The 24,681-nt window shown below is 40.3% G+C and overlaps 1 protein-coding gene across 1 annotated transcript; it reads right to left on the minus strand.

Moving 5' to 3' along the window:
- Positions 1-15,674: 15,674 nt before the first annotated feature.
- LOC120542254 (UPF0472 protein C16orf72 homolog) lies at positions 15,675-24,394 on the minus strand. Its single transcript, XM_039774571.1, has 4 exons — positions 23,906-24,394; positions 22,690-22,770; positions 19,311-19,586; positions 15,675-17,521 (listed from the first exon to the last, which is right to left on the minus strand). The coding sequence occupies exons 1-4, from the start codon at positions 24,099-24,101 to the stop codon at positions 17,280-17,282; spliced, it is 795 nt and encodes a 264-aa protein (XP_039630505.1). The 5' UTR covers positions 24,102-24,394; the 3' UTR covers positions 15,675-17,279.
- Positions 24,395-24,681: the final 287 nt, after the last annotated feature.

Here is a 24,681-nt window from a genome sequence, read left to right on the forward strand (position 1 = left end):
GTGCTCCCATTAATCTGGTCTGACAGACAGCAAGAGTCTGTTTACGATGAACCGTCTACATTCGAAAAGTCTCCTAAAAAATAAACATGACGAGAAATATAAATGTGTGTCAAGTGTGCAAAGAGCACATTGCATGTCCATCCATCCATCCATCCTCTTCCGCTTATCCGAGGTCGGGTCGCGGGGGTAGCAGCTTAAGCAGAGAGGCCCAGACTTCCCTCTCCCGGCCACTTCTTCCAGCTCTTCCGGGAGAATCCCAAGGCGTTCCCAGGCCAGCCAGGAGACATAGTCCCTCCAGCGTGTCCTGGGTCTTCCCCGGGGCCTCCTCCCGGTTGGACGTGCCCGTAACACCTCACCAGGGAGGCGTCCAGGAGGCATCCTGATCAGATGCCCGAGCCACCTCATCTGACTCCTCTCGATGCGGAGGAGCAGCGGCTCTACTCTGAGCCCCTCCCGGATGACTGAGCTTCTCACCCTATCTTTAAGGGAAAGCCCAGACACCCTGCGGAGGAAACTCATTTCAGCCGTTTGTATTCACGATCTCGTTCTTTCGGTCACTACCCATAGCTCATGACCATAGGTGAGGGTAGGAGCGTAGACGACTGGTAAATTGATTTACAACACATTGCATGTTGTAAAAATAAATATAACCTACTGAAAGGGAAAATCATATCTGGAACATCAGATTATATGTTGGCATTGGATATCATCAGTGGTAAACGTGAATAATACGTTGTCGCCGGTGCTGTGTGTGCTCTCTGTTGCTCAGCATTACAATGATAGTGTAGGAGTCAATGTATGCTTGAAAGACCTGGCAGCTATATTCAAGAAAATATGGACTGCAAAATATGCGTTTGAAGTAAACGGTGTGTCACACTCTGTCGAAAGAACTGCCGTCAAGAGAGCGGATAACAAAGAGCCTCAGGAGATGCAGAATTCAGTGCTATAAAAAACAACTGAATCAGCAAATCTGCTTAACAACACCAGTGGATGCATAGATGAGGCTGCACAACATCGACCTTCTGACTGCACGTCTAAACAGATTACTGAAGAAATTTCGCATTGCTGTCTAATTGCAGAAATTTTCCGATGACACAGCCATTCTTGGATGTATCAGTGGCGGGCAAGAGAAGAAATACAGGACACTGGTGAAGGACTATGCTGAAGGGGCGCAAACTAAACCACCTGCAGCTTACCGTCATTAAGACAAAGGAGATAATCGTAGACGTCAGGAGGGTCGGGATCACTCTGACGCCTGGTTTTCATTGATGGTGAAGATGTGGAGGTGGTGAGGACATACAAACCCCTTGAGGTGCATCTGAAAAGCAGACTTGAGTGTAGAACCAACACCGAGACCATCCATATACAAGAAGGGTCAGAGTCTTCTCTATTTCCTGTTTTCTATCAGTCTGTAGCGGTCTGTGTATTTATATACAGTATGTGGTTGTGTGCTTATGAAATGGCATTAGTGTAGGTGGTGCCAACAGACTAAACAAGCTGATTAAAAAGAAGATTCAATTTTGGGAGTCAGGCTGGACTCACTGGAAGAAGTGGTGGAACAGACGGTCATTCAGAAATCTGCTTACTGTCCTGGACAATGACTCTCACCATCTGAAGGAGGTCTCGGCTAAACAGAGAAGTACCTTCAGTCATGGACTGAGACAACTGCGATGATCCAAGGAGTGCCATGTGAGGACATTTATACCCTCAGGCATCAGGATCTATAATGAGTTACCCCTCGGCTGAGGTGATCTTGTTCCTTGTGTGCTGAATGATATTGAGCTGGTCTAGCAGACATCTGAAAAGACAATAACGTTATCTGCATGATACTGTACCAATGAATGACATCTGGCACTGTGAAATTATACTTTATAATTACATCAAATCCTAATCATTTTACACTTAGTAAATACTTAACAATCTTATATGTGTATTTCTACCTTGTTAATAATAATTTAACAATGCTGCAAATTAAATTTAAGAAAATAAACTGGCACATGAGGGTACAATAAATTAAAGTTAAGACTGACGTTGAGTGAATGAATAGAGCACCTTGTGGCCAGATTGGGGTCCTGACTGGGAATGAATGCCCACTTCTGCTTGTTGTGGTCCTTTTATCTGGCGGTTCCGGAAGAGGTGGATCTGACAAAGGACGCAGAGGAGACCACAGTTTTCTTCAGGTCCGGAAACATGTGGACTGTGGGTAGAAAGGAACGATGCACTAGTGTTGGCAATCCCTCCTGGCTTGGAGAGGGATTGCTTACCTTTCCGAAAACTTGAAGATGACTCAGAAGCATGCGTACCTGACAAAGTATATTTGTGTCTTTTATTTAAATGTTGGTGTAACCCTGCAGTTTCCCTTCGGATTAATAAAGTTTCTATCTATCTAACAATGTACCTGTCTATCTATAATATGTGCCTTACAGATCTATCTATCTATCTATCTATCTATCTATCTATCTATCTATCTATCTATGTTTTGTCACAGATGAGCGGGGACACTGCCCAGCCGGGATGCCTGGACAGTCCCCGAGTTGGACGATACTTCTCCTCGGCCACGAGAGGGCAGCCACCCGGGCCTAGTTGGGGGCCACAGGAACGGAGCTGGGACACTCATCATTATGAGAGGACGTGGCCACCGCCAGGGTGTGCCCGGACAATTAGGGAATGCTGGATGGCAACACTTCCGCCACACCAGGAATCCAAAGGCCACCCGGAGTGCTTCCAGGTGTTCTTCTGACACTTCCACCACACCAGGAAGTGACGTCAGGGGGAGCACCTGAGGCTCACCCGTGTCATAATAAAAGGGGCCACCTCCCTCCAGTAGACGAGCCAGAGTTGGGAGGAAGGAGACGAAGCTTGTGAGGAGAGGACAGGAGGTCAAGAGAGAGAGAAAGAAGAAGAAGAAGAGAAAGAAGAAAGAAAGGAAGAGAGTTGGCGAGAGAAGGTATTGTGGTGCTGATAGAATTAATAAAGAAGTGTGTTTTGGACATTCTGGTGTCGGTCTGTCTGTGTCTGGGGGGTATGCTTTCCACACTATCTATCTATCTATCTATCTATCTATCTATCTATCTATCTATCTATCTATCTATCTATCTATCTATCTATCTATCTATTACATAGTGCCTTTCACATCTATCTATCTATCTATCTATCTATCTATCTATCTATCTATCTATCTATCTATCTATCTATCTATCTATCTATCTAAATAAGCAAAGTTGATTAAACAGACTTTATTTCATGCTTGTAAAAGTACTCTAGCTAATGTTATGCTTCTTTTGATTGGCTGATGTAAGAAAAACAAAAATGTGTGCCAAAATCCCTGGAAGCCACACAAATTAAAATAAATCATCAAGTCACATTATTTATAAATGGCTGGTTCTTGCACAGCAGGTGTGGATGCTGACATGGAGGTGGAGATATAAAACAAATGGGAATGAGACAATGGGTATGAATTTGCATGTGATGAGGTGGAGGAGAGCAGAAACTCCATTCGTAATGTGTTGCACAGAGAATGGCCAACAGAACAATTTAAAATCACAAGTTAGCCAAGTGATGTACTTATTTAGGTATACACTTAAACAGAATGGTTTGATGTGTTTTTTAGGCTGATGACATAATTCAGTGTTAACATCCCAAACTGTCATTATCAGCGTTACACCTTCCATTTCTGGGCAGTCACGATGAGCTCCAGCACCACTAAATGTACAAATTAGGCAGTGAGCCCACTCAGATGTCATTAAGTCATTTTCCAACCCGCTATATCCTAAAACAGGGTCACGGGGATCTGCTGGAGCCAATCCCAGCCGGCACAGGGTGCAAGGCAGGACCAAATCCCGGGCAGGGTGCCAGCCCACCACAGGACACACACACGAAGCACACACTATAACACATAATTAATAACACACATAATTATGACCATCCCTGGGAGAGCAAGTTAAAACCCATCTTTCTTGAAACACCTCCCCTCTGGTTGTGTGGGCAATCCAGTGGGCTCAATCCTGAAATATAGGCAGGTGTGGGTAATTTTGTGGCTTGCAGTTACTTTTATGTACCTTTCAGTGGAAAGATAATTATAATAATTTCTGGGTAAGTGAAGACCCCATGATGGCAGTGCTTGGTGCTGCCACCTCATTGGGGGACTGACTTAGTTATGTGGAAGCCCTCAGTTGGACTGTCAGACTCGGAGCCTGGAGGCTGGGCTGTGGAGTCAGATACTGGGGTCAGATTAGGGTTAGGGTTACCCCAAACTCCAACCAAATGTTACTAGTAATAAATTGTATTAAATTTTCCAATTTCACATATACAAATTCATCCATCCATCCATTATCCAGCCCGCTATATCCCAACTACAGGGTCACTGGGGTCTGCTGGAGCCAATCCCAGCCAACACAGGGTGCAAGGCAGGAAACAAGCCCCTGGCAGGGCGCCAGCCCACCGCAGTATACAAATTCAGTATTTTTTCTTCTAGGCTTTTTAATTTGTAAGTTATGTCTTTGTGTTATGTCTTTTGTGTTTAATGTTACTCAATGTTTGTAACTTCTTTAATAAATAATATAAAAAGCCACAACAACCTCACTACAACCTTTAAACCCAAACTTTAACACGTTAGGGTGCTACAAAGTAGTCAGATGATTGACATTGCTTGTATCTTGTATACATTCAATCAACAGAGTAAATATGGGGGTCTAATTACAAATAGAAGAGTCAGAGTTGGTGGCAGCATTAAGTGAGGAGTTGGAGTTGAAGGTTTGCAGTAGGGGGAAATAATTACTTGATACCCTGCTGAAATTGTAAGTTTGCTCAGTTACAAAGAAACGAAGAGTCTCTAATTTTTATGATAGTATTCATTTTAATGGAGAGAGACAGAATATCAGCCATATATACAGAAAAAAAAAATTACATAACAATTATAAATTGATTTGCATGCCATTAAGTATTTGATCCCATACAATCCGGCCAGAATTCTGGCTCCCACAGATTGACTGTGTGCCAGATTACAATCAATCAATAAATCAATCAATTACAGATACTCCTGATTTCAACTCATTATGTGTATAAAGCACACCTGTCCACAGAATCATCCATCCATCCATCCAGTATCGAACCCGCTATATCCTAACACAGCGTCACGGGGGTCTGCTGGAGCCAATCCCAGCCAACACAGGGCGCAAGGCAGGAACAAATCCCAGGCAGGGTGCCAGCTCACTGCAGGGCACACACACACACCAAGCACACATTAGGGACAATTTAGGGCCGCCATTGCACCTAACCTGCATGTCTTTGGACCGTGGGAGGAAACCGGAGCACCCGGAGGAGAACAGGGGAGAACATGCAAACTCCACGCAGGGAGGACCCGGAAAGCGAACCCAGGTCTCCTTACTGCGAGGCAGCATTGCGCCACCATAGAATCAGTTTCTTCCATTCCAACCTCTCCACCACCATAGGAAGCACCAAAGAGCTGACAGAGCACGTCAGTGACAAGACCTGCACATGGGCAGAATGGGCTACAAGACCATCAGTATGAAGCTTAGTGAGAAGGTGACAACTCTTGGTGTGATTATTCAAAATATAAAATGACCATCAATCGTAATCGGTCTGGAGCTCCACGCATGATCTTGCCTCATGGGGTGAGGATGATCATGAGAAAGGTGAGGGATACACCTGGAGGAGCTGGTTAATGATCTGAAGACAGTCACCAAGAACACCATTGGACACAGACTACGCCATAATGGATTAAAATCTTGCCAGGTCCCCCGGCTCAAGAAGGCACACGTACTTCTTAAGTTCTTAAGTTTGCCAGTAAACATCTAAATCAGGGGTTGCTTACTCCGGTCCTGGAGGACTTCAGGTTTTCATTCTAACCCTTGTGACAGATAGAGGGCACACTCATCCTCTTGAACCCTCAGACTTGACCCCAGACACCAGGTAAAAGTCCAATAAGTTGCCTTTATTATTAATAACAGTGCACAAAGTACCCTCCTCTCCACAATACTCATTAAATACACTACAATAATCACAATAAACAAATCCACCACTCCCAGATGTGTTGCCACCCTTCCACCCAGCTCAGCTCAACTCTGGGATCTCCCACAGTCCTTTTTATAGTCCGTAACCCGGAAGTGCTTCTGAACCCTCAGTCCATGTGACTTCTTAGCACTTCCAGGTCAGATCAAAACTCTTCTTTTCTTCGTCAGCCCGGAAGCATTTTATTTCTTCCGTCCTCGTAACCTGTAAGTACTTCCGGGCTGTTGAAAAACAAACGTCTCTGTGTCTCCCTGCAGGTTCCCCTGGCGGCCCCGACGTTATCCAGCAGGGCTGTGTATTAAAACTCCATAGTCCATGATGCCCTGCTGGAATTCCAGACCTCTCCACGTTGTAGGGATGGCTCCATCTGGTAGTTGGGGGTATTGGCCGGGATGACTGGCCAGCCATAGAGTACACCCTTTTTTTAATGAGTGCCCTGTTTGTGCTGCAAAGTACCTTCTTGTGAATTCATTTTAATTAAATTGCTTTTTTAAGATTTGTTCCTTGAATTTCTTCATTGTTCCTCTGAATTGCTTCATTTCTTTCTTTAAATGGCACCCAAACAGAAATTAAATGTGAGGTGAGTGAGCCAACAGAAGACCAGCTAAGTCAGGGCCTCAAACTTCAACCAATTTCACTCCAACCAGCTGTTTAATGAGGTGCCAAGTCTTGTTGTTAATTAAACACGTTCTTTTATTCCATGGCTTGTTGCTGCTCTTGTGGTGCATTAGCAGACACTCTCCTGAAATTGTTGATTTTCTCTTTTCTAAGAGCACTATTAAAATGTTTTGTGGACCTGAGAGGTTTCGACATTCCAGAGACCTTCATCATTCTTTATTTTCAGATATTGCATGGTGGACACCAGTTGTTTTGGCTCATTTTGTATCTTGTTATTGTTTGGCTGCTAATTAAGGAAAAAGAAACAATTAAGGGGTCTGAGTCTTCAAGAGCTAGTCAATTAAAATGAATTCAAAAGAAATTAATTAGCAGCACAAACAGGTCACTCATTAAGAAAAGGGTTAGAATGAAAACCTGCAGCCATGGTGGTCCTCCAGGACCGGAGTTGGCATCCCCTGATCTAAATGATTCAGACAAGGCTTGGGAGAAAGTGCTGTGGTCAGATGAAACCAAAATCAAGCTCTTTGGCTTCAACTCGACCCGCCGTGTTTGGAAGGAAGAGAAATGCTGAGTGTGACCCAAAGAACACCATCCCCACAGCCAAGCATACAGGTGGAAACGTTATGTTTTGAGGTTGTTGTTCTTGCTCACCCCATGAGGCAAGATCTTGCATGGAGCTCCAGACCAAGGGTGATTGATGGTCATTTTATATTTCTTCCATTTCCCAAGAGTTGTCACCTTCTCACCACGCTTCTTGCTGATGGTCTTGTAGCCCATTCTGGCCTTGTCCCCGATGTCCTCTGACATCTCTTTGGTGTTGCCCATGGTGGTGGAGAAGTTGGAATGGAAGAAACTGATTCTGTGGACAGGTTTGCTTTATACACATAACAAGTACCTGGACATTGATTGATTGTGATCAATCAAAAACATTTCTGTCAATGCCATGCCAATCAATTTATAACTTTTATGTAATGTTTTATTTTTTTCTGGTTTTTTGGTTGATATTCTGTTTCTCTCCATTAAAATGAAAACTACCATAAAATAAGAGACTGTTCATTTCTTTGTAAGTGTGCAAACTTACAAATTGAGCAGGTGATCAAATAATTATTTTCCCCCCACTGTATGTGTACGAACTCCACGGCCCCGCCTGGAGGACCGCAATGGCTGCAGGTTTTTGTTCCAGGCACTTTATTAGTTAATAAGCACATTCATGGAATACACTTTATTTTATTTTAGTTTGTCTTTTGCCTCCGGGATCCGAGTTTGACAGATGCGCCTACTCTATGGAAAGCAGTGGAGGCCTCCATGTAGGCCATATTTGGCAAGTGTTAACTAAGAATAAGGCGGCGGAGGTACTGACCTTGCCAGGAATGCTGCCAGGATGCAAAACAAACCTGACTAATTGAAGGCACAAAGTATTTGAAACATCTAGCTGAGCAACCTTACCCCCCCTCAGAAGCTTATAAATATGCCTTTAATCATTGACGCCATTTACTTTATTTGGCTGACTAGTTTCTTTCAGTACAGGCTCGTCTCATTTACATTTACTTATGTGACTGATACCTTTATATAATGCGACTTATGTTTACGGGTTACATTTCTTTTCGTTTTCCAATTGGAGCACAGGAAGGTCACGTGACTTTCCCATGGTCACACTGTTGGTGCTTTTCCACTGCATAGTACGGCACAGCACGGTTCAGTACAGCTCACCTTGGTTCGGCTCAGTTTGCGTTTCGACTGCAGTTTAGTACCGCTTTAGAGTGGGCGGGATTATTCACGTGTCGTTATAGTTGCGCCACCTCTACTGCCGTGACATCATCGTAAACGCGCCACAAACAAACACAACAATGGAGCATATCGACAGAATGGTGTTCTTCATTCTCGGCATGTGGATGTTTTTAACTGTTTGTAAGTCCGATGGTAGCCGTGTGCGCCCAAGAGCTTAGCGACCTCCTAAAAAATTTTCATTCCATCGCCCCATCCAGCTCGCTGGATCCGCCTCGCTACCAACGAGAGGAACGTCTGTACTTCCTGGTTAAAACAAAATGGTGCGCCCGAACCTTCCCTGGCTGTGCTAAAAATCTAGCGGGTCTGTTGTGTCTCGTGTCGCAAGTTCAGTGACGCAGTAATGACGATTTTCTCCGGCCAATCAGTGACCAGCAGAGTTTACACGTCACGTTTTGGTAACGGTTCGGCGCTTGGAACCTCGGCTGAGGTGGTACTAAAAAAAGGACCAGGTACTGTTCCCAGTGGAAAACCCCCCAAAAGTGAGCTGAACTGAACCGTGTCGTGCCGTACTATACAGTGGAAGCGCCATGTGTCAGTAACAGTAGCCAAGGCCAGATTAAGACCCAAAGAGTGACTTGATGAACTGAGCTCCTTAACAGAGAGTTGATCAAACAATGCAGCACATGGACACCCAATTGTTTCATTAAGTGGGGGATTAGGGGTCCCTTCTTGGATACTCTTAATTCATCAAGGGTTTATAGTCATTTATGGTAGTTAAAAAGAAACCCCTTTGGAGTAAAAACCCACATGTCAGTTTAAAGGAGCATAAAGATAAAAGGTCTCTAGTCTGAGGAGGGTTCTCCCTGTGTCTGTGTGGGTTTCTTCCGGGTGCTCCAATTTACTCCCACAGTCCAAAGGGATGCAGTTTAGGTGAATTGGCGATCCTGAATTGTCCCTAGTGTGTGCTTGGTGTGTGGGTGTGCGTGTCCTGCGGTGGGCTGGCATCCTGCCCGGGATTTGCTCCTGCCTTGTGCCCTGTGTTGGGATATAGCAGGTTGGATAATGGATGGATGGATGGTCTGAGGAGCCAAAACCAGGCTCTGCTCATCGCCAGGCGATGGTGAAGCACGTTGGTGGCAGCATCAGGCACCTGGGAGTGCTTCTCAGTGACAGGGGGACTGATCAGAATTTAAAGAAGGACACATACAAATACAAAGAGAAAATCTGCCCATGACCTCAGACTTTGGCTACGGTTCACCTTTTAGCACAACAATGTCCTGACGCATAGAGCCAAGACAACACAGGAGTGGCTCAAAGTCAAATCTGAGAACCCTGGAGTGCCCCAGAATTCTGTTAATAAATGAAAACAGAAAGTGATAAAAGACTTGTAGACCAGCCTGGTAGCCCATTTCCTCAAAATGGCTTCAGGACAAGTCTCTTGATTGTTCTTGAGTGATTATGCCAAAGCCCAGACCTAAAAACCCCATAAAACATCTGTGGAGAGACCAGAAGATGGCAGATTACAAACTCTTCCCATCCAATCGAGTGGAGTTGAGGAGATCTGCCAGGAAGAATGGGACAAAACAGCCTCAATCCAGGTGTACAAAGCTTAGAGAGACTTACTCAAGAAGACTCAAAAGGTAGAACTGCTGCCCCACAGGCTTCTACAAAGTACTCAGTTAAAGGTTTCACTGTTGAATTCTTACTCAATTAGTAAAACATTCTGAAAACCAACTTATCCATCCATTCCATGTCTTTTGGCACAGGATGACATGGTTGCAGCAAGAAATTACACCAAACTTAAAGTCACCAATGGCAGAAACAAAAAGACAAGCAAGTATGGAGGTGGCGTTAGAACCGCGAGAGGTAAACAGCTAGAGTAAACCACAGATTATACAATTACTCAAGAATAAGCTTTTGTAGAATGCATTGAAAACATAATCATATGAAAAACTTTGGGAACCCCTCTTAATTCTTTGGATTTTTGTTTATCACTGGCTGAGCTTTCAAAGTAGCAATTTTAATATATGACATGCTTTATGGAAACAGTAGTATTTCAGCAGTGACATTACGTTTAGTGGATTAACAGAAAATATGCAATATGCATCATAACAAAATTAGACAGGTGCATAAATTTGAGATATGACATCAGGACTTAGTTGAGCCTCCCTTTGCTAATCTAACAGCCTCAAGACGCTGTCCTCCTATAGCCTTAGATGAGTGTCTTGATTCTGGATGGAGGTATTTTTGACCCCATTCTTCCATACAAAATGGCTCCAGTTCAGTTAAATTTGATGGCTGCTGAGCATGGACGGCCTGCTTCAAATCATCCCATAGATTTTCGATGATATTCAAGTCAGGGGACTGTGACGGCCATTCCAGAACATTGTACTTCTCCTCTACATGAATCTGTAGATTTCGAACTGTGTTTTAGGTCATTGTCTTGTTGGAATATCCAACCCCTGCGTAACTTCAACTTTGTGACTGATGCTTTAACATTATCCTGAAGTATTTGTTGATATTGGGTTGAATTCATCCGACCCCCAACTTTAACAAGGGCCCCAGTCCCTGAACTAGCCACCCAGCCCCACAGCATGATGGAACCTCCAACAAATTTCACAGTAGGTAGCAGGTGCTGTTCTTGGAATGCGGTGTTCTTCTTCCGTCATGCAAAGCGGTTTTTGTTATGAACAAATAACTCAATTTGTGTCTCATCAGTCCAAAGCACTTTGTTCCAAACTGAATCTGGCTTGTCTAAATGACAATTTGCATACAACAAGCAACTCAGTTTGTGGCATGAATGCAGAAAGGGCTTCTTTCTCATCACCCTGCCATACAGATGTTGTCTGTGTAAATTGCGCTGAATTGTAGAACGATGTACAGATACACCATCTGCAGCAAGATGTTTTTGCAGGTCTTTGGAGGTGATCTGTGGGTTGTCTGTAACCATTCTCACAATCCTGCTCATATGCTGCTCCTGTATTTTTCTTGGCCTGCCAGACCTGAATTGGTTTAACAGCAATTGTGCCTGTGGCCTTCCATTTCCTGAATCCATTCCTTACACTTGAAACTGACAGTTTAAACCTCTGAGATCGCTTTTTGTATCCTTCCCCTAAACCATGAGACTCAACAATCTTTGTTTTCAGATCTTTTGAGAATTGCTTTGAGGATCCCATGCTGTCTGTCACTCTTCAGAAGAGCGTCAAAGGGAAGCACAACTTGCAGTTGACCACCTTAAGTACCTTTTACCACTCATGACTGGACACACCTGTCTATGAAGTTCAAGGCTTAACAAGCTAATCCGACCAATTTGGTGTTGCAAGTCATAGGCATTGAGCAGTGACATGCATTCAAATCAGCAGAATTACAAGGGGACCCACATTTGTGCACAGCCAGTTTTTCACATTTGATTTAATTTCATACATCTAAACACTGCGTCACTAAAAATCTTTCTTTGGAAAAACACCTCAGTACTCAGAAATGAAAGTTCCTAGGAAATGAAAGACATACCACTTCTCTTTTTTGTTGAAAGTAAAATATTATGCAGGCTGACAGGGGTTCCCAAACTTTTTCACATGATTGTAACTGTCCATTCTGTATGTCAGTGGGCACTTGAATGGCAATGAGCAGTTTTCACATACAAACATTTTAACATACATCAAGAGATCAACACTGGCACAGGAGCTTCCCTGAGTAAAACTCTTCCCTTCAAACTCCTGCCATTAAAATGTCTGGTTAAGATTCTTAAAATCAAATCTGAAGAACTAGGGCACCAAATATGCATGAAGACATCAACTATGCAAACAAGATTTTCACACAGGTGTCTGGAGCCGTCAATTTTGATTTGCTTGCTGGATTCATAACTGAAAGGGGAGATGAGATTTAATGAAAACTGTCCATTTGGTCTTAAAAAAGGGATAAATATATTAAAACCACATAATCTGATTTACAAATTTGCTACAGCTCAAGTATGTTTGACTATTGTGTACACACATCTCTGCAAGTTTAAGCCACAGTGGAGAAACTACATGTGCTGCCTCAGTTAACATGCAGTAAAGATGACGTTACAGGGATCCTAGTGGTTTTAAAATAAAATGTAGAAGTTCCAGTGGAAAGTAGAAACATAAAGTAGCATTGGACGTCACCTGAACTCAAACAGCAACAACGTCCAGGGGTGTCAAACTCCAGTCCTGGAGGGCTGCAGGTTTTCATTCTAACGATGGTCCTAATCAGTGACCAGTTTTCACTGCTAATTAACTTAATTTCCCTTCATTTTAATAGTCCTGCTTTTAAAGATTCAGACCTCTGAATTGATCCTTTTCTCCAATAATGGGAGCCAAACAGAAATGAGATGTGAAACGAGCTGACAGATGACCAGCTAAATTGGATCATCAAACTCTACAATTCCACTCCAGCAAGTTTCTTAATGAGGAGCCCATTCTTGTTGTTAATTAAACCCAGTATTTAATTCCATGGCTTGTTTCTGCTCTCATTCTGCCACAGCACACATTTCCAAAACTGTGGAACCATCATAATGTTTTGGTGACCAGAGCAGATTAATCTTACTGAGACCCTCACCATTCTTTATTTTCAGATACTGTGGTTAGCTGGTCACACAGCGTCTATTTTTGCATCTCATCATCATTAGGCTGCTAATTAAGGGAAAAGAAACAAATAGGAGGTTCAAGTCAAGTTAATTAAAACTAAGGCAAAAGAAGTTAATTAGCAGAAAAAAACTGGTCACTAGTAAGATGGTAAGAATGAAAACCTGCAGCCACTGCGGCCCTCCAGGAGTGGAGTTCAACACCATGGGCCATGACAGTTTCTTGTAGAGGTCAGAGCCCTACAAGGGTTTCAAAATTAAGTGTGGCAAAGATCAAACCACAGAAGTGCCAACGAAGCACAGAATTGTGGTTTTCCTCCATTAAAATAATTCACCTCTTAAACTGCTATGGATCCACATATACATACATACATACACACAATTTTAAAAATGGCTGCTCATAACTTAAACATGACAAAAATCCCACAATTTTGCAAGCAGAGAAGAGTTTGGCTTTATCCCTATATAGGAATTTGTTTCACAAAGTTTCTTTTCTCCTTGTAATAAACCAACCATTAAATAAGGTACAGTTGGCAATGACCCTTTGTAAAATAACCTTATAAAAAATGAACTGACTTTCCAAAACGACTTACCGTTCTTAGATTCCTGTCAATTTAACAAAAATAACAGTCATGAATATGAACAATAAAGATGTACTGCTTAAGTAGACAACTAAACTTCACAGAGCCAAGACCTCCGCTATGCACAGATCTGGTGACTTCCTACAATATTCTGCAATATTTGTTCAACCAATCAAAGACAAGGATGCAGTCTTCACTGCAGTCATCTAAAATACACATAGGATTTAAAATTTCCTACTAGCAATTTCACATGGTTTGCAAACAGAAATCTGTGCAATTTATATTCGAGGCACAAGCTGTGATCTTCATCATCACCTTTTCCGAGTCCAATCCTAAACAACGAATTCATATTTAAAAAGTAAGCACATGCAGCCTCCATTTTTGTAATCCCCAATGGTTTCCAAAAAAACTCCTCCTTTAAAACTCTCAGAACAAAACCACAGCCTTATGTAAGTAAAACATCACACTTAAAGAAAGGCAAGGTATTGCCTATTTCACAAAACAAATGGTCTTATCTGTGCTATTATACACTGGGAACCTCCTTTATAAACTTTTAAATTCCAGATGTTAATATCATGTGCCATACTCCAAAGGCATTTAATTATAGCCCTGGATTGAATCAAACTTTATTTAAAAAAAGCAAGTCCCACAATGAGCCAGTTTATGTCTGGTTCAAGTATCTGTAACAGACTAAAGGTACTCTATAACCGGTTAGAAACCCATCTTCAGCGAGTGTTAAACTAAAAGCAAAGCCTAACAGTGTTTTTCAAAAAAGAGAAAAGATCTCACATACATCAGCATCAAACTACCATCGCATAATGAGATGAAAACAAAAGTAGTAAATATGTAGCAGTGTCACTCACTTTTGGGCAATGTATTGCTAAACACTGAAGAACTGAATTCAGTACTCAGCCACCAGTATCAAAACTTCTCATTTCCATTTATTTGAGCCTGGGATTTTATACTAGGGGTCTGTAAAGTCAGCCTTAGAGGGCTGTAGTGGCTACAAGGGTTTTTGTTCCAACCCGAATGCTTTAATCGTTGCCAGGAGCACATCTTAACATTTTAAGGAGTTGTTAAGTGTTTTCATACTGGTATGTCAGGTCTTTCTTATATCGTAGAGGTTTTCCTTTCCAATATGATTTTAAGTCTGAAGTAGACGAAAAATTCTCAGCCCTTCACATTTTTTCTCCTCAAGTTCCTTTCCAAATATTTGATTAAGCCAGCTAGTTCATGATGAACATGCACAGGTGTAAATTGAGAACTGCTGGTTCTTTTCTCACTTGCATTTTATTGCTAATAAAGGAGTCACTAACAGTGCATACAGCTGTTTAAAGACTAAAAATAACCAAGTTAAGGATTGGGAACTATAACAAGACAGACAGCTATAGAAAAATGCAGGGAAAAAAAAAAAGCTTTGCTTGTGTCATTAAAGTGCTACAACAGCAATATGCGACTTCTCAATAAAATAAAAAAATAAAAAAGGGACTGAAACAAAAACCTGCAGCCACTTTGGCCCTCCAGAGCCCACTACGCAGAGCAATTCAAATAGTAGCAAATAGTAACGGTCAGCACCTGTTAAGCAAAAAATTCATCTTTTTTCACGTGAGCTCATTTAAAGTTGTTACACAGACTTGTCTCACTATTTAAAAAAAAAAAAAAAAATTACATCTGTTAAACAAAGACATGTGGACAAGTTTAGCAACACACAGCTCCCCACCAAACAACAAATCCTCTCCTGCACACTTCCAGACCAGTTTGCAATGGCCACAATAATCTTTGGAAACACAGCACCAGTGTGAATTTTCAAATTTTGGAAGTCAGTGTGTTACTTCAAACCTGGACGCTTTACCTACAGTATATAAAACACAGTCCTCTCACATCACGGGAAAATGAGAGTTTGCATTACCAACATCTGATATTCTGTTAATAGCTTTGCTTTTCAGCACATTTCTAATTACATTCCTATTAAAATTCAAGACACTGTATTGATTGATATCAAACTCTGCTATCAGTAATGTCCGACTTATAGTTTGAAACGTTTTAACTACTTTTCAGCTAGAATCGGGTTGGGGGAGACAAAAGCAACACACTTCATATCCCAACATAAAAAGTTAAGGGCATAATAGTTTACTTTGCATATTGTAAAACAAACACAATGCTATTTTTTTTTTTTAAATAAAAAAAGTTATCAAAACAAACCCATACAAGTTAAACGTTGAGAAACAGCAACAACATATTTACACTGATAAGTACGTAGCAACTCTGAATGTTTATATGGATATATAGTCTGTATTAATGAATTTTTTTTCAAATTAATCTCACTGTAAACATTTGCTAGACATTAAAATTGCTACTTTCAGAAACTGACCTTGCTTCAATATCAGTCGCATTTACTTTTAACTCCTTTTACATGTTTCCTTAATATGTATCACTTTTCAGAGAAAATCTCTGAAGTCAACTCACTGCATAAAATTTACTGAATCATCAGAAATGTTAGGTTCCATTACTGTACAACAGTTAGTGCTCCTTTAAATGTCTTTTAAAGTACAAATCTTTATATAAAAAAAAAAAAAGAAAGAAAAAAAGCTTTGTATATATTATGGATTTATTACCAATTAAAATTACACAGCAAAAATTATAAGAGAAAATGGCAAGGTGCTGCATATAAGCAAGAAATGCAAACCTTAAATGTATATATGGACATGGGAGAAATGCTAATTTTTTTTTTTTTAGAGAATTTAATGAAGAAATCAAAGGTTAATTTTGTTCAATATGAGCAACATAACATTTTTTATTTGCTTCTAAAAAATTGAGACGGCTGACAAACCTACCACAGTGCGTTGCTTCAATACAAGAATTGTCCATGTTGACAATTTAATGGTTTGCAATTTTGACAATATGCACCATTTTTTATATATATATATATATATATATATATATATATATATATAAAAACTGGTAACGGCACCTAAAAATGTTACGTATGCACATTACATATTGTTAACCAACAACTGACAAAAATTAAGGATTCCAAGAGGCTATTCACGGAGGAATAATTTTGATACTGTTGCTTTGGAGCACTAAATACACAAGTGAATCCAATAACGATTCCTGCATTGATTCTTGGCCAAATGTTGATTATTAACCATCATAGCACCACGCCACATTTCAAACAGATTTAGCAGCTTTTTCAGACCAATTAAACCCAGATATTCCCACAAACCTCCAAACTGGGACCAAACAGAAACCTCTACAAAAGCTGTGCAGCTGCAAGAAAAAACAAACCAACAAATCTCCCAAAGGCTTCGTACTGTACCTAACAAATCGCCATGTCGAATGTGACAGTTATTACCTTGTAATAATGCTGACACATTCTCAACACAGCCAAAACATTGAAGGGTAATATGTGTTTACATAAAAACCATATGATACCCTTTATAATTACATGTAAGGTCACTTTAGCCTTATAACTTGTCAAACTATAATGATTGTTCTAGAGAAAAAGAAATGTCCTTTACTTCAAAACTGGGAATACAGCCATTATTAAACAGAACATAATGTGACAATTAATTTTTTTTTATGGCAATCATTATTGAATTCACTCATTTTAACCAATGAGAAAAAAGGTTCTGATGGCCCTCTTTTTTTTTTCTTTTCAAGAAAGTGTTGAGGATTAAGTGGCATTTAAGCAGCACAGTGCACGTCAAAGATCAAGCTCAGATCATTCGATTGCGTTTATGAGTTGGTGAATCTATGATGACATCACACTGGGCTGAGGTCCGCTTCCTAGTGCCACCATTGTCCAAATGGAGTGCCATTTCCTCTGATATGAAAGTGTTTAAGTCCACATCGTGAAGTCCATTTCTTCTGCGGCTAGGATTAGAACCACTGCTTACATGTGTAGGAGATCCTGGTGTACTTGATCGCACACTTATACTTGCCATTGCACCACTAAGACCTGAAAAATCAAGAAAGAAGGTCAATTAAATCAAATTAAAAACTTGTGTGACTTGATAGATGACTGGTGTTGAAATTCTTTAAAAGCAATTTTTTTTGGTGAATTTTACTGTTAAAGTCTAGTTTCTCTTATAATTCTATTTTAGGTAAACCAAGCTTAATAACCGTATTTCCAGTGCCATCTTAAGGCAATTCTGTAATCATTTTTTTTCTCCAAAATCTGCATTTGAGCCAATTTTCCAGAGTCAATTATAATTATTTATACATACATATTACTAAATGCACTTCTGGCTCTCAGCTATACTGGGTCACTACTGCTGAATCTTTATCTCGCTCCAATTATTTTATATTATATACACACACTGTATATATTGCACATTTACCTGACCCATATTTTGTAAACATCTGTTTACTTTACAAGTACATTCACATTAGTAGTAGGGGCAATCTACAGATATCCACCTAGTAATAATCAATTTACTATAGGCAGAAACACACAAATGGCTGGTAACAAGATTATAACTAGAAACAAGGCATTTTTGGCAGACACATTTGGTAAAGAAGTCATCTCTCCCAAAAATAAGAACACTTGCATGCACTACTACCAAGCTAGAAATAAATATTCTTTTCACCATTACAGACTCCACAGGTTTACTCAAACCCCAAAGCCTCCACAAGCGTGTTCTATCCCATGTAACAAAACATTCAGAACATAAAACCCCTAATTCAACTATATTTAGCTTATGCAAAATTACAGTTTCTACTTTTCCTAGTAAAATATCAGAACTTGAAGATTATATTCACATTTTCCAAACCCACTTGCTGAAAGGTAAAACCTATTCTAATAGCATCGGACACAAGAGGGCCCAACCAAAACCTTTTCACTTGCACATACAGCCACGCCTGTCCAATTTACCATCACTGATGAAGATGCCCATTAAAAGCACATGCATGTCTTTTTTAGAAGAGGGAATACATGAAAGCCACACTAGCAGGAAGTGGGACAATCAGCAGTACTAATCTTCATACCACCTTCTCCCCTTGCCAACAGCATTTCCTGTATCATCTCTGCTATGTCAAATCAAATTCTGAGATTCATAAAGAATAAACTCCATTTATATCAGTCATACACTAAACATTAAAGTTAAGAAGGCATACTTGTCCTTTCCAAACCTTCAACCCAGGCACTGTGTGTGAATTTAATGCACTGGCCAGTATTTTCAAAAATAATTAAAATGACCATAAGCATAAAAATGCAACTGACATTTAGATTCTCAAAAGTATAGGTAGCCATATGTGGCAAGATATTAGCAGAGCAGCACTTTAATAGTTTTATTGTTTATCGTCATTCTTTCTGGCAACAGAAGAGGAACACTTATTTCCTTTTACAGCTTAATTATTAACTACATTAAATTAATAAAGCAAACCCAGCCACAGGGGATGCACAAACCAGTGCATTTCTTCGTGCCGGTCCCAAGCCTGGATAAATAGGGAGGGTTACGTCAGGAAGGGCATCTGGTGTAAAATTTTGCCAAATCAATATGCGGAGATGATCCGCTGTGGCAACTCCTAACGGGAGCAGCCAAAAGAAGAAGATTAAATGAATAAAGCACTTGACAAAAACAGGAAGTCAAGGATTTTTCCATGTAGATTGCACGTCATTAGTCATTTTTCTTTCTTCAGGAAATAATATTTTAGCTATACCAATACTAAATACAGGACATTGTGAAACCCAAATCAACACACATCAAAACATATTCAAGAACCTTAATAAAGGGGAAAAAAATTACCATGCAAGGCTATGGCTTCTCGAAAAGGCTGCAAATCAGTCTCTACAGATGAACTTGTTTCTGTTGAAGGTGCTCTATTTGGTGACACTACAGTTAGTCTTGGAGGAGCCCTAGTAGTCCTTGGAGGAGGAGCTTTCCCACACAGGAAGCTGATTAAGTCCTCTCTACGTATAGTTCTCCTACGCTTTTTCACCCATGCCAACACATCCTTGTTCCTTCGTTGATAACCAATTTGAATCCCTAAATCGTAACTCCTTTGATGAGCCTCCACGCTTTCTGCAAAAAAACAAAAAAACAAAACACATTTCATGTAAATGTACCATAAAGGCATCTGGCATTACTTACCATAAAGCCTGTAACTGAAATATGTATCTATGTAACTATATGAAAAGTCAGGGCGCTTGAATTAAAATATTTTAATATGATTAATCAATTAAATAAATACAACAACTTTGGTTTTATGCTTTTACTAACTTTTGCAAATTCAGATGAAATTTTAAACAAAAACATTGAGCAACATGTTTCTGGAAATTATCTTTGTCTGGTACAGTCTTTTCTTAACCGAAAATAAGTATATTTCGTGGTTATAAAGGCATTATTAAGCAACAAAAAATGACCGAATGCTTGGAAAGGCCAACATCAAACACAAATACCACCCACATTTCAGCACAACAAAATGTGGGCTCCTTGAATACACATCTCAATGAAAAAGTACAACTGTAGACCATGTACTCCAACATTATGTCAAAAGGTTGGATCATCTAAGCTTCACAATGGCTACCAATTTTGCTCTGATCAGTTAATTAAAAAAGTGTAGGTGAATTTATTTTTTTTCTTAACATATTTAAAGCAACAACGTCCAATCATGTTTACTTTTGCAAGAAGTTGTACTCTCAAAAATAAACCTGGCACCGATTTCAAAATCTTCCCTTTTGCATGACTGAAACTACAATATTGAAATGAGGCCTTCTGTTTCAAGACACCTGGTCATTTGCATTCATACTTGACCAAGAAATTAAGAGAACAGTTTACAGTTTAAAGACAATGCTTTGGATGGAAAATATGCTCATTTTATTGTTACCTAAAAATATATTTGCTTAACCTGCAACAGACAAACTGTGCTTTAAATCAAGCTAATACCTTGCTCAGACTCCCAAGGATAAATGCTGAAATTAGGCATTTAATTAAAATACATACATTATAAAAAATAAACCTCAAGTCAGACGGATTTCTATTACAAACACCAACTGTACACTGGACAAGCTTCATGATTAGGCAAACACTTAAAAAATGCAGTTTAACACATAAAAGTGCAAAGTGCTATATGTAGGCAAAATGGACATCGATTACAAAATAGAAGATGGGAGAAAACTATCATACTGGAAGCAACCACTAAAAAGGATTTAGGGGTTTACACTGACAACATTGTCATCATCTAATCAATGTGCAAAAGCAATTAAAATGGCAAATAAAATGTTAGGTTATATCTTAAAAACTGTTGAATCTAAATTAAAGGACAATATGCTTAAACTATATAATGTACTAGCGAGGCTGCACAGGAAGTATTGTATACAGATTTAATCACCACTTTACAAAAAAAAAAAAAAAGATAACAGGGCATGCAACTTTAAAGAGGGGAGCAATCAGGCGCATCTGAGACTCAAGGACGTCATACTCGGACAGACACAGATAATTAAACCAGTTTAGCCACTAGGAGCACAGACTGCACAAGGACCTAATCAAAGTCTTCAATTCTCTAAGCATTGATAAAGTAGATCCAGCAGAATTCTTTCAACTTAAGGTTGAATTATGTACACAAAGCCACATGTAAAATTAAAGAAAAGTGCATTTAAAACTGAAGCCATCAAGCACTTCATTACACAAACAGATGTGGGAATCTGGAACAAATCGAGACCTGGAGCTAAAGCAGAAAGGTGAACAACCTTTAAGTATCTGGATGAGGTATTGGGAGAGCTTAGCTATTCGCTAAATAAATGCACTTGATGGTCTCCTTTTGTATGTCATATTTCTCATGTAGTATGTGTACTAGTCACATATGACCATGTTATGTCCTTATGGCACCCTGAAAGTGTTTCATCAAAGCTTAGATGTTAGGTCTTTATGGTAAGATAAATTTTCTAGCTTGAGCAAACCAGCCCTGAAAGACATGACAGCATTAGTTATGTATGGTAGTGTGGCACTGTAGTTCAGGGCTTAAACTTTTAAACTATAAAGACATTAAAAACCTGAGGTTGCGAGTTCAAATACTGCTAATGACACTGTGTCACCATGAGCAAGACACTTCATCTGCCTGTGTTCCAACTGAAAATAACTAAATAAATGCAATCAATTCTCTCTTAAATGCTGTAAGTCACCTTGGATAAAGGCAGTCACCAATTAATGATAATAATAATAAAGATATGGTGGTTACCAGCTGTCACTCTTCAAGATTGAATGAACAGATAAGCTATTTAGAGGCAAACCTTGCACAAATGTCAAGTATTTAGCCACACATGGAACTGCTGTTACATGATACAAATTCCCAAACAGTAAAGTTGGGAGCGACACCCTAAAATCCTGCAACTCCGTGATGTTTAAGAAATACAATACTAAATATATATACAAAAAAAACAAAAAACCTAAAATTACCTTTTTAAGTCACAAACTCTAAAATGTTTACAAAATACCTGTTACACAAACTATAGCAGTAGCCATGAACCCTTTACAAGTTGGGAACAGTAATGATAAAAACAAACAATGCCATCCAATACCGTTCCAAAGCTTCTTGAACAGATGTTTTGAAGCTTAAGTCTCAACAATTATTTTGACAAACTACTTAAAGGGAACAAACATCACATCGAATTGTTATTCACCTAACAAAAAAGGTTGATTTTTATGCTGTATTACAAGTAGGGTGTGAGGAAAAAATTTCATGAGCATCAATGAGGAGGACCTTCCAAAAAGCAATCGTGTTTTAAAAGACATCTCTGGTGCACCACTAAACTGACGGCTCTGAGCATCTGACGGAGCGCCACACCTTTTGTCCCAGCAAGCTACCCGTAGGTGTCCTGTCTATTACAGTTTTCCTGGCAACAGCCGAAGCCGACCGTAACATCATCGTTGAGTTTATACCAAAAAAAAAAATTGGGGCACAGTCGAGGAACTATAACGAAACTATTTATTAAAAATGCCATGGCTTGCTAATGTCTCGTGCTATTGTCTAAACCAGTGCTAATGCAAAGGAAAAAGCTTCCATCGAACCACGTATTACAAACGATTGGGCAAAACTTGCTCTGCGACCTCTGGACAATTAACTTCGGAAAAAAAAAATAGGAATGCAGAAGCGATCAGAGAAAACTGCAATAAACAAAACGTTTACCTTTATAGAGATTGGTGACAGCCGTGGCAGCGTTCTGAAAAGGCACCCAAAGGGAGAGTCCCTGCTGCTGACACACCCGATCTGTTAGAGAAAACAGAATACTTCGAGAATTAATTGCTTGTTTTAAAATGAAGTAGACACATGCAACACTATTAAAACGACCCCCCACTTAACCTGCACCAATTTCTCATCAATCTATTAGACAGACGGAATATTTCGCCATTTTGTTCCAACGAGTCTACGGACTCTACGGGAAGGGAGGGGGCATTCAGTAAAGGGGCGCTATAAAAGAGATTAATTGCCTTGTCCATTTTCGTGAGCTAAAAGACAATCGAAAATAAATCGCGACACTACCTAACAGGGTGAGCTTAAGCGAGCTATCAAAAACAAAAATCCCATTCGCAACGGAATAACCTTCGCCATTTTGTTTCTCTCTCATTTCCTAACAGTATTTTCCTTTTGCGTTTAAGTGACAAAAAAAGCTCGAAGTCAAACGTAAATCAGACATTCCTGTAACAAAACACAAAAATCCCTTTCCCGTAACTCTGTCAAAAGCGGTTAAAAGCCCCAGTCATGCGACTCCCCATCCACACCCATCCCGTCTCAAATGCGTCTACCAGCCGTCGGATAGGGCCGTGCGATTCCTTCGCCATTTTGTTTTACGTCGGTATTTGTTATTTTAATAAGTCACTTTTTAATAAAAACTGCATTTGAATGTTGTAACTGTAATCGCAATTATTCGCTTCGCTGCTACGATCTGCCTTGGGTGGGTCGGCGTAATTTCCGTTTGACAAACGAGGAATGCGCATATCTCGATTACAGTTATTTCTGTCCGGAGACTCCTCCCAGGACATCGCCATTTTGTTCATTTCTTACTTTAATGCTTTTTAAATAAAAATATTGTTTTGCTTATTACAAAAAAATCGAAGCTGTAGGAATCAAAATATGATGTATGCTGCGAATTGGACCAAACCAAATCTCACTCGGAAAACAAGTCCGGTGAAAATCCCTGTCGCCATTTTGCTGCGCTTCACCCGCAACATAATAAAAGAAATGTTTTTAAATTGATTCCTTTTCATAAAGCCGACTTTCGTTGTAGCTCCACTGACCCGGATACGTGTTAAAGGACTGCAACTAATATGTTTAAGTAAGTTAGTCTGAACTGTGGATACAAAGAGAGGTTAAAAACATCGTCGAAATGTTAGTTCTCCCGGACCTTTATAGAGCTGTGCAACTGCTGTCGCCGAGTTCTGAAAAAGATGCCAGAGTTTCTGCGGACTCTGCTCGGCCTCCTCCTCGTTCGTCTCCTCCTGGTCGGCCTCAGCCAGGCACTGCCTCTCCCATTTCGAGAACCAATGCTCCGGGCCGTGCTCCTGGATCTCCGACTCCCCCTCCTCCTTTTTATCCTCCATTGCAGGGGTTTAATCGTTTATAAGGTTTCTTTTTTTCCTCCTCTCCTTTGTCTGATTTAGTTAAACTTTCAAAAACACACGTAAAAAAACGGGTTTTCTTAAGGATGTGGTGGGATCATAAAGGAAAAATTCTTCATCGATTCATTGACATCTATTGTTTGGCACAACTCGTACACAACCTAACTTTCGCCGCAGACTCAAACAAACTGAGCGATTTCAACATCAGCCCGACTCTATACACTTGGAACAATCTAGCCTGCTACGACTTTTGCCCCAACCCATGCAACACAATGATTGGCTGCGAGACTGATAACGCCCTCCCATCTTGGCGTGAGATTTGGTTTTGAACTGAAAACCGAGATCTAATTGGTCACATTTAACGTCTATAAAATTACGTCACGAAGGAGACTACTGCGGCTTGCCTGCTGAAGAGGTGGAGAGGAAAGGGCGGAGCAGCCATTCCACGCAGAATCGTTGTCGCTGAGCTTTTTTTTGTCTGTTGCCACTGTGTTGTAGTTATGTCGTCAGGTGGCCGGTAGTGACGCAATCTGGACGCCAGTGAGAAACAACCGTACCACGT

This window comes from Polypterus senegalus, chromosome 13 (assembly GCF_016835505.1).
Source record: "Polypterus senegalus isolate Bchr_013 chromosome 13, ASM1683550v1, whole genome shotgun sequence".
Taxonomy (NCBI): Eukaryota; Metazoa; Chordata; class Cladistia; order Polypteriformes; family Polypteridae; genus Polypterus; species Polypterus senegalus.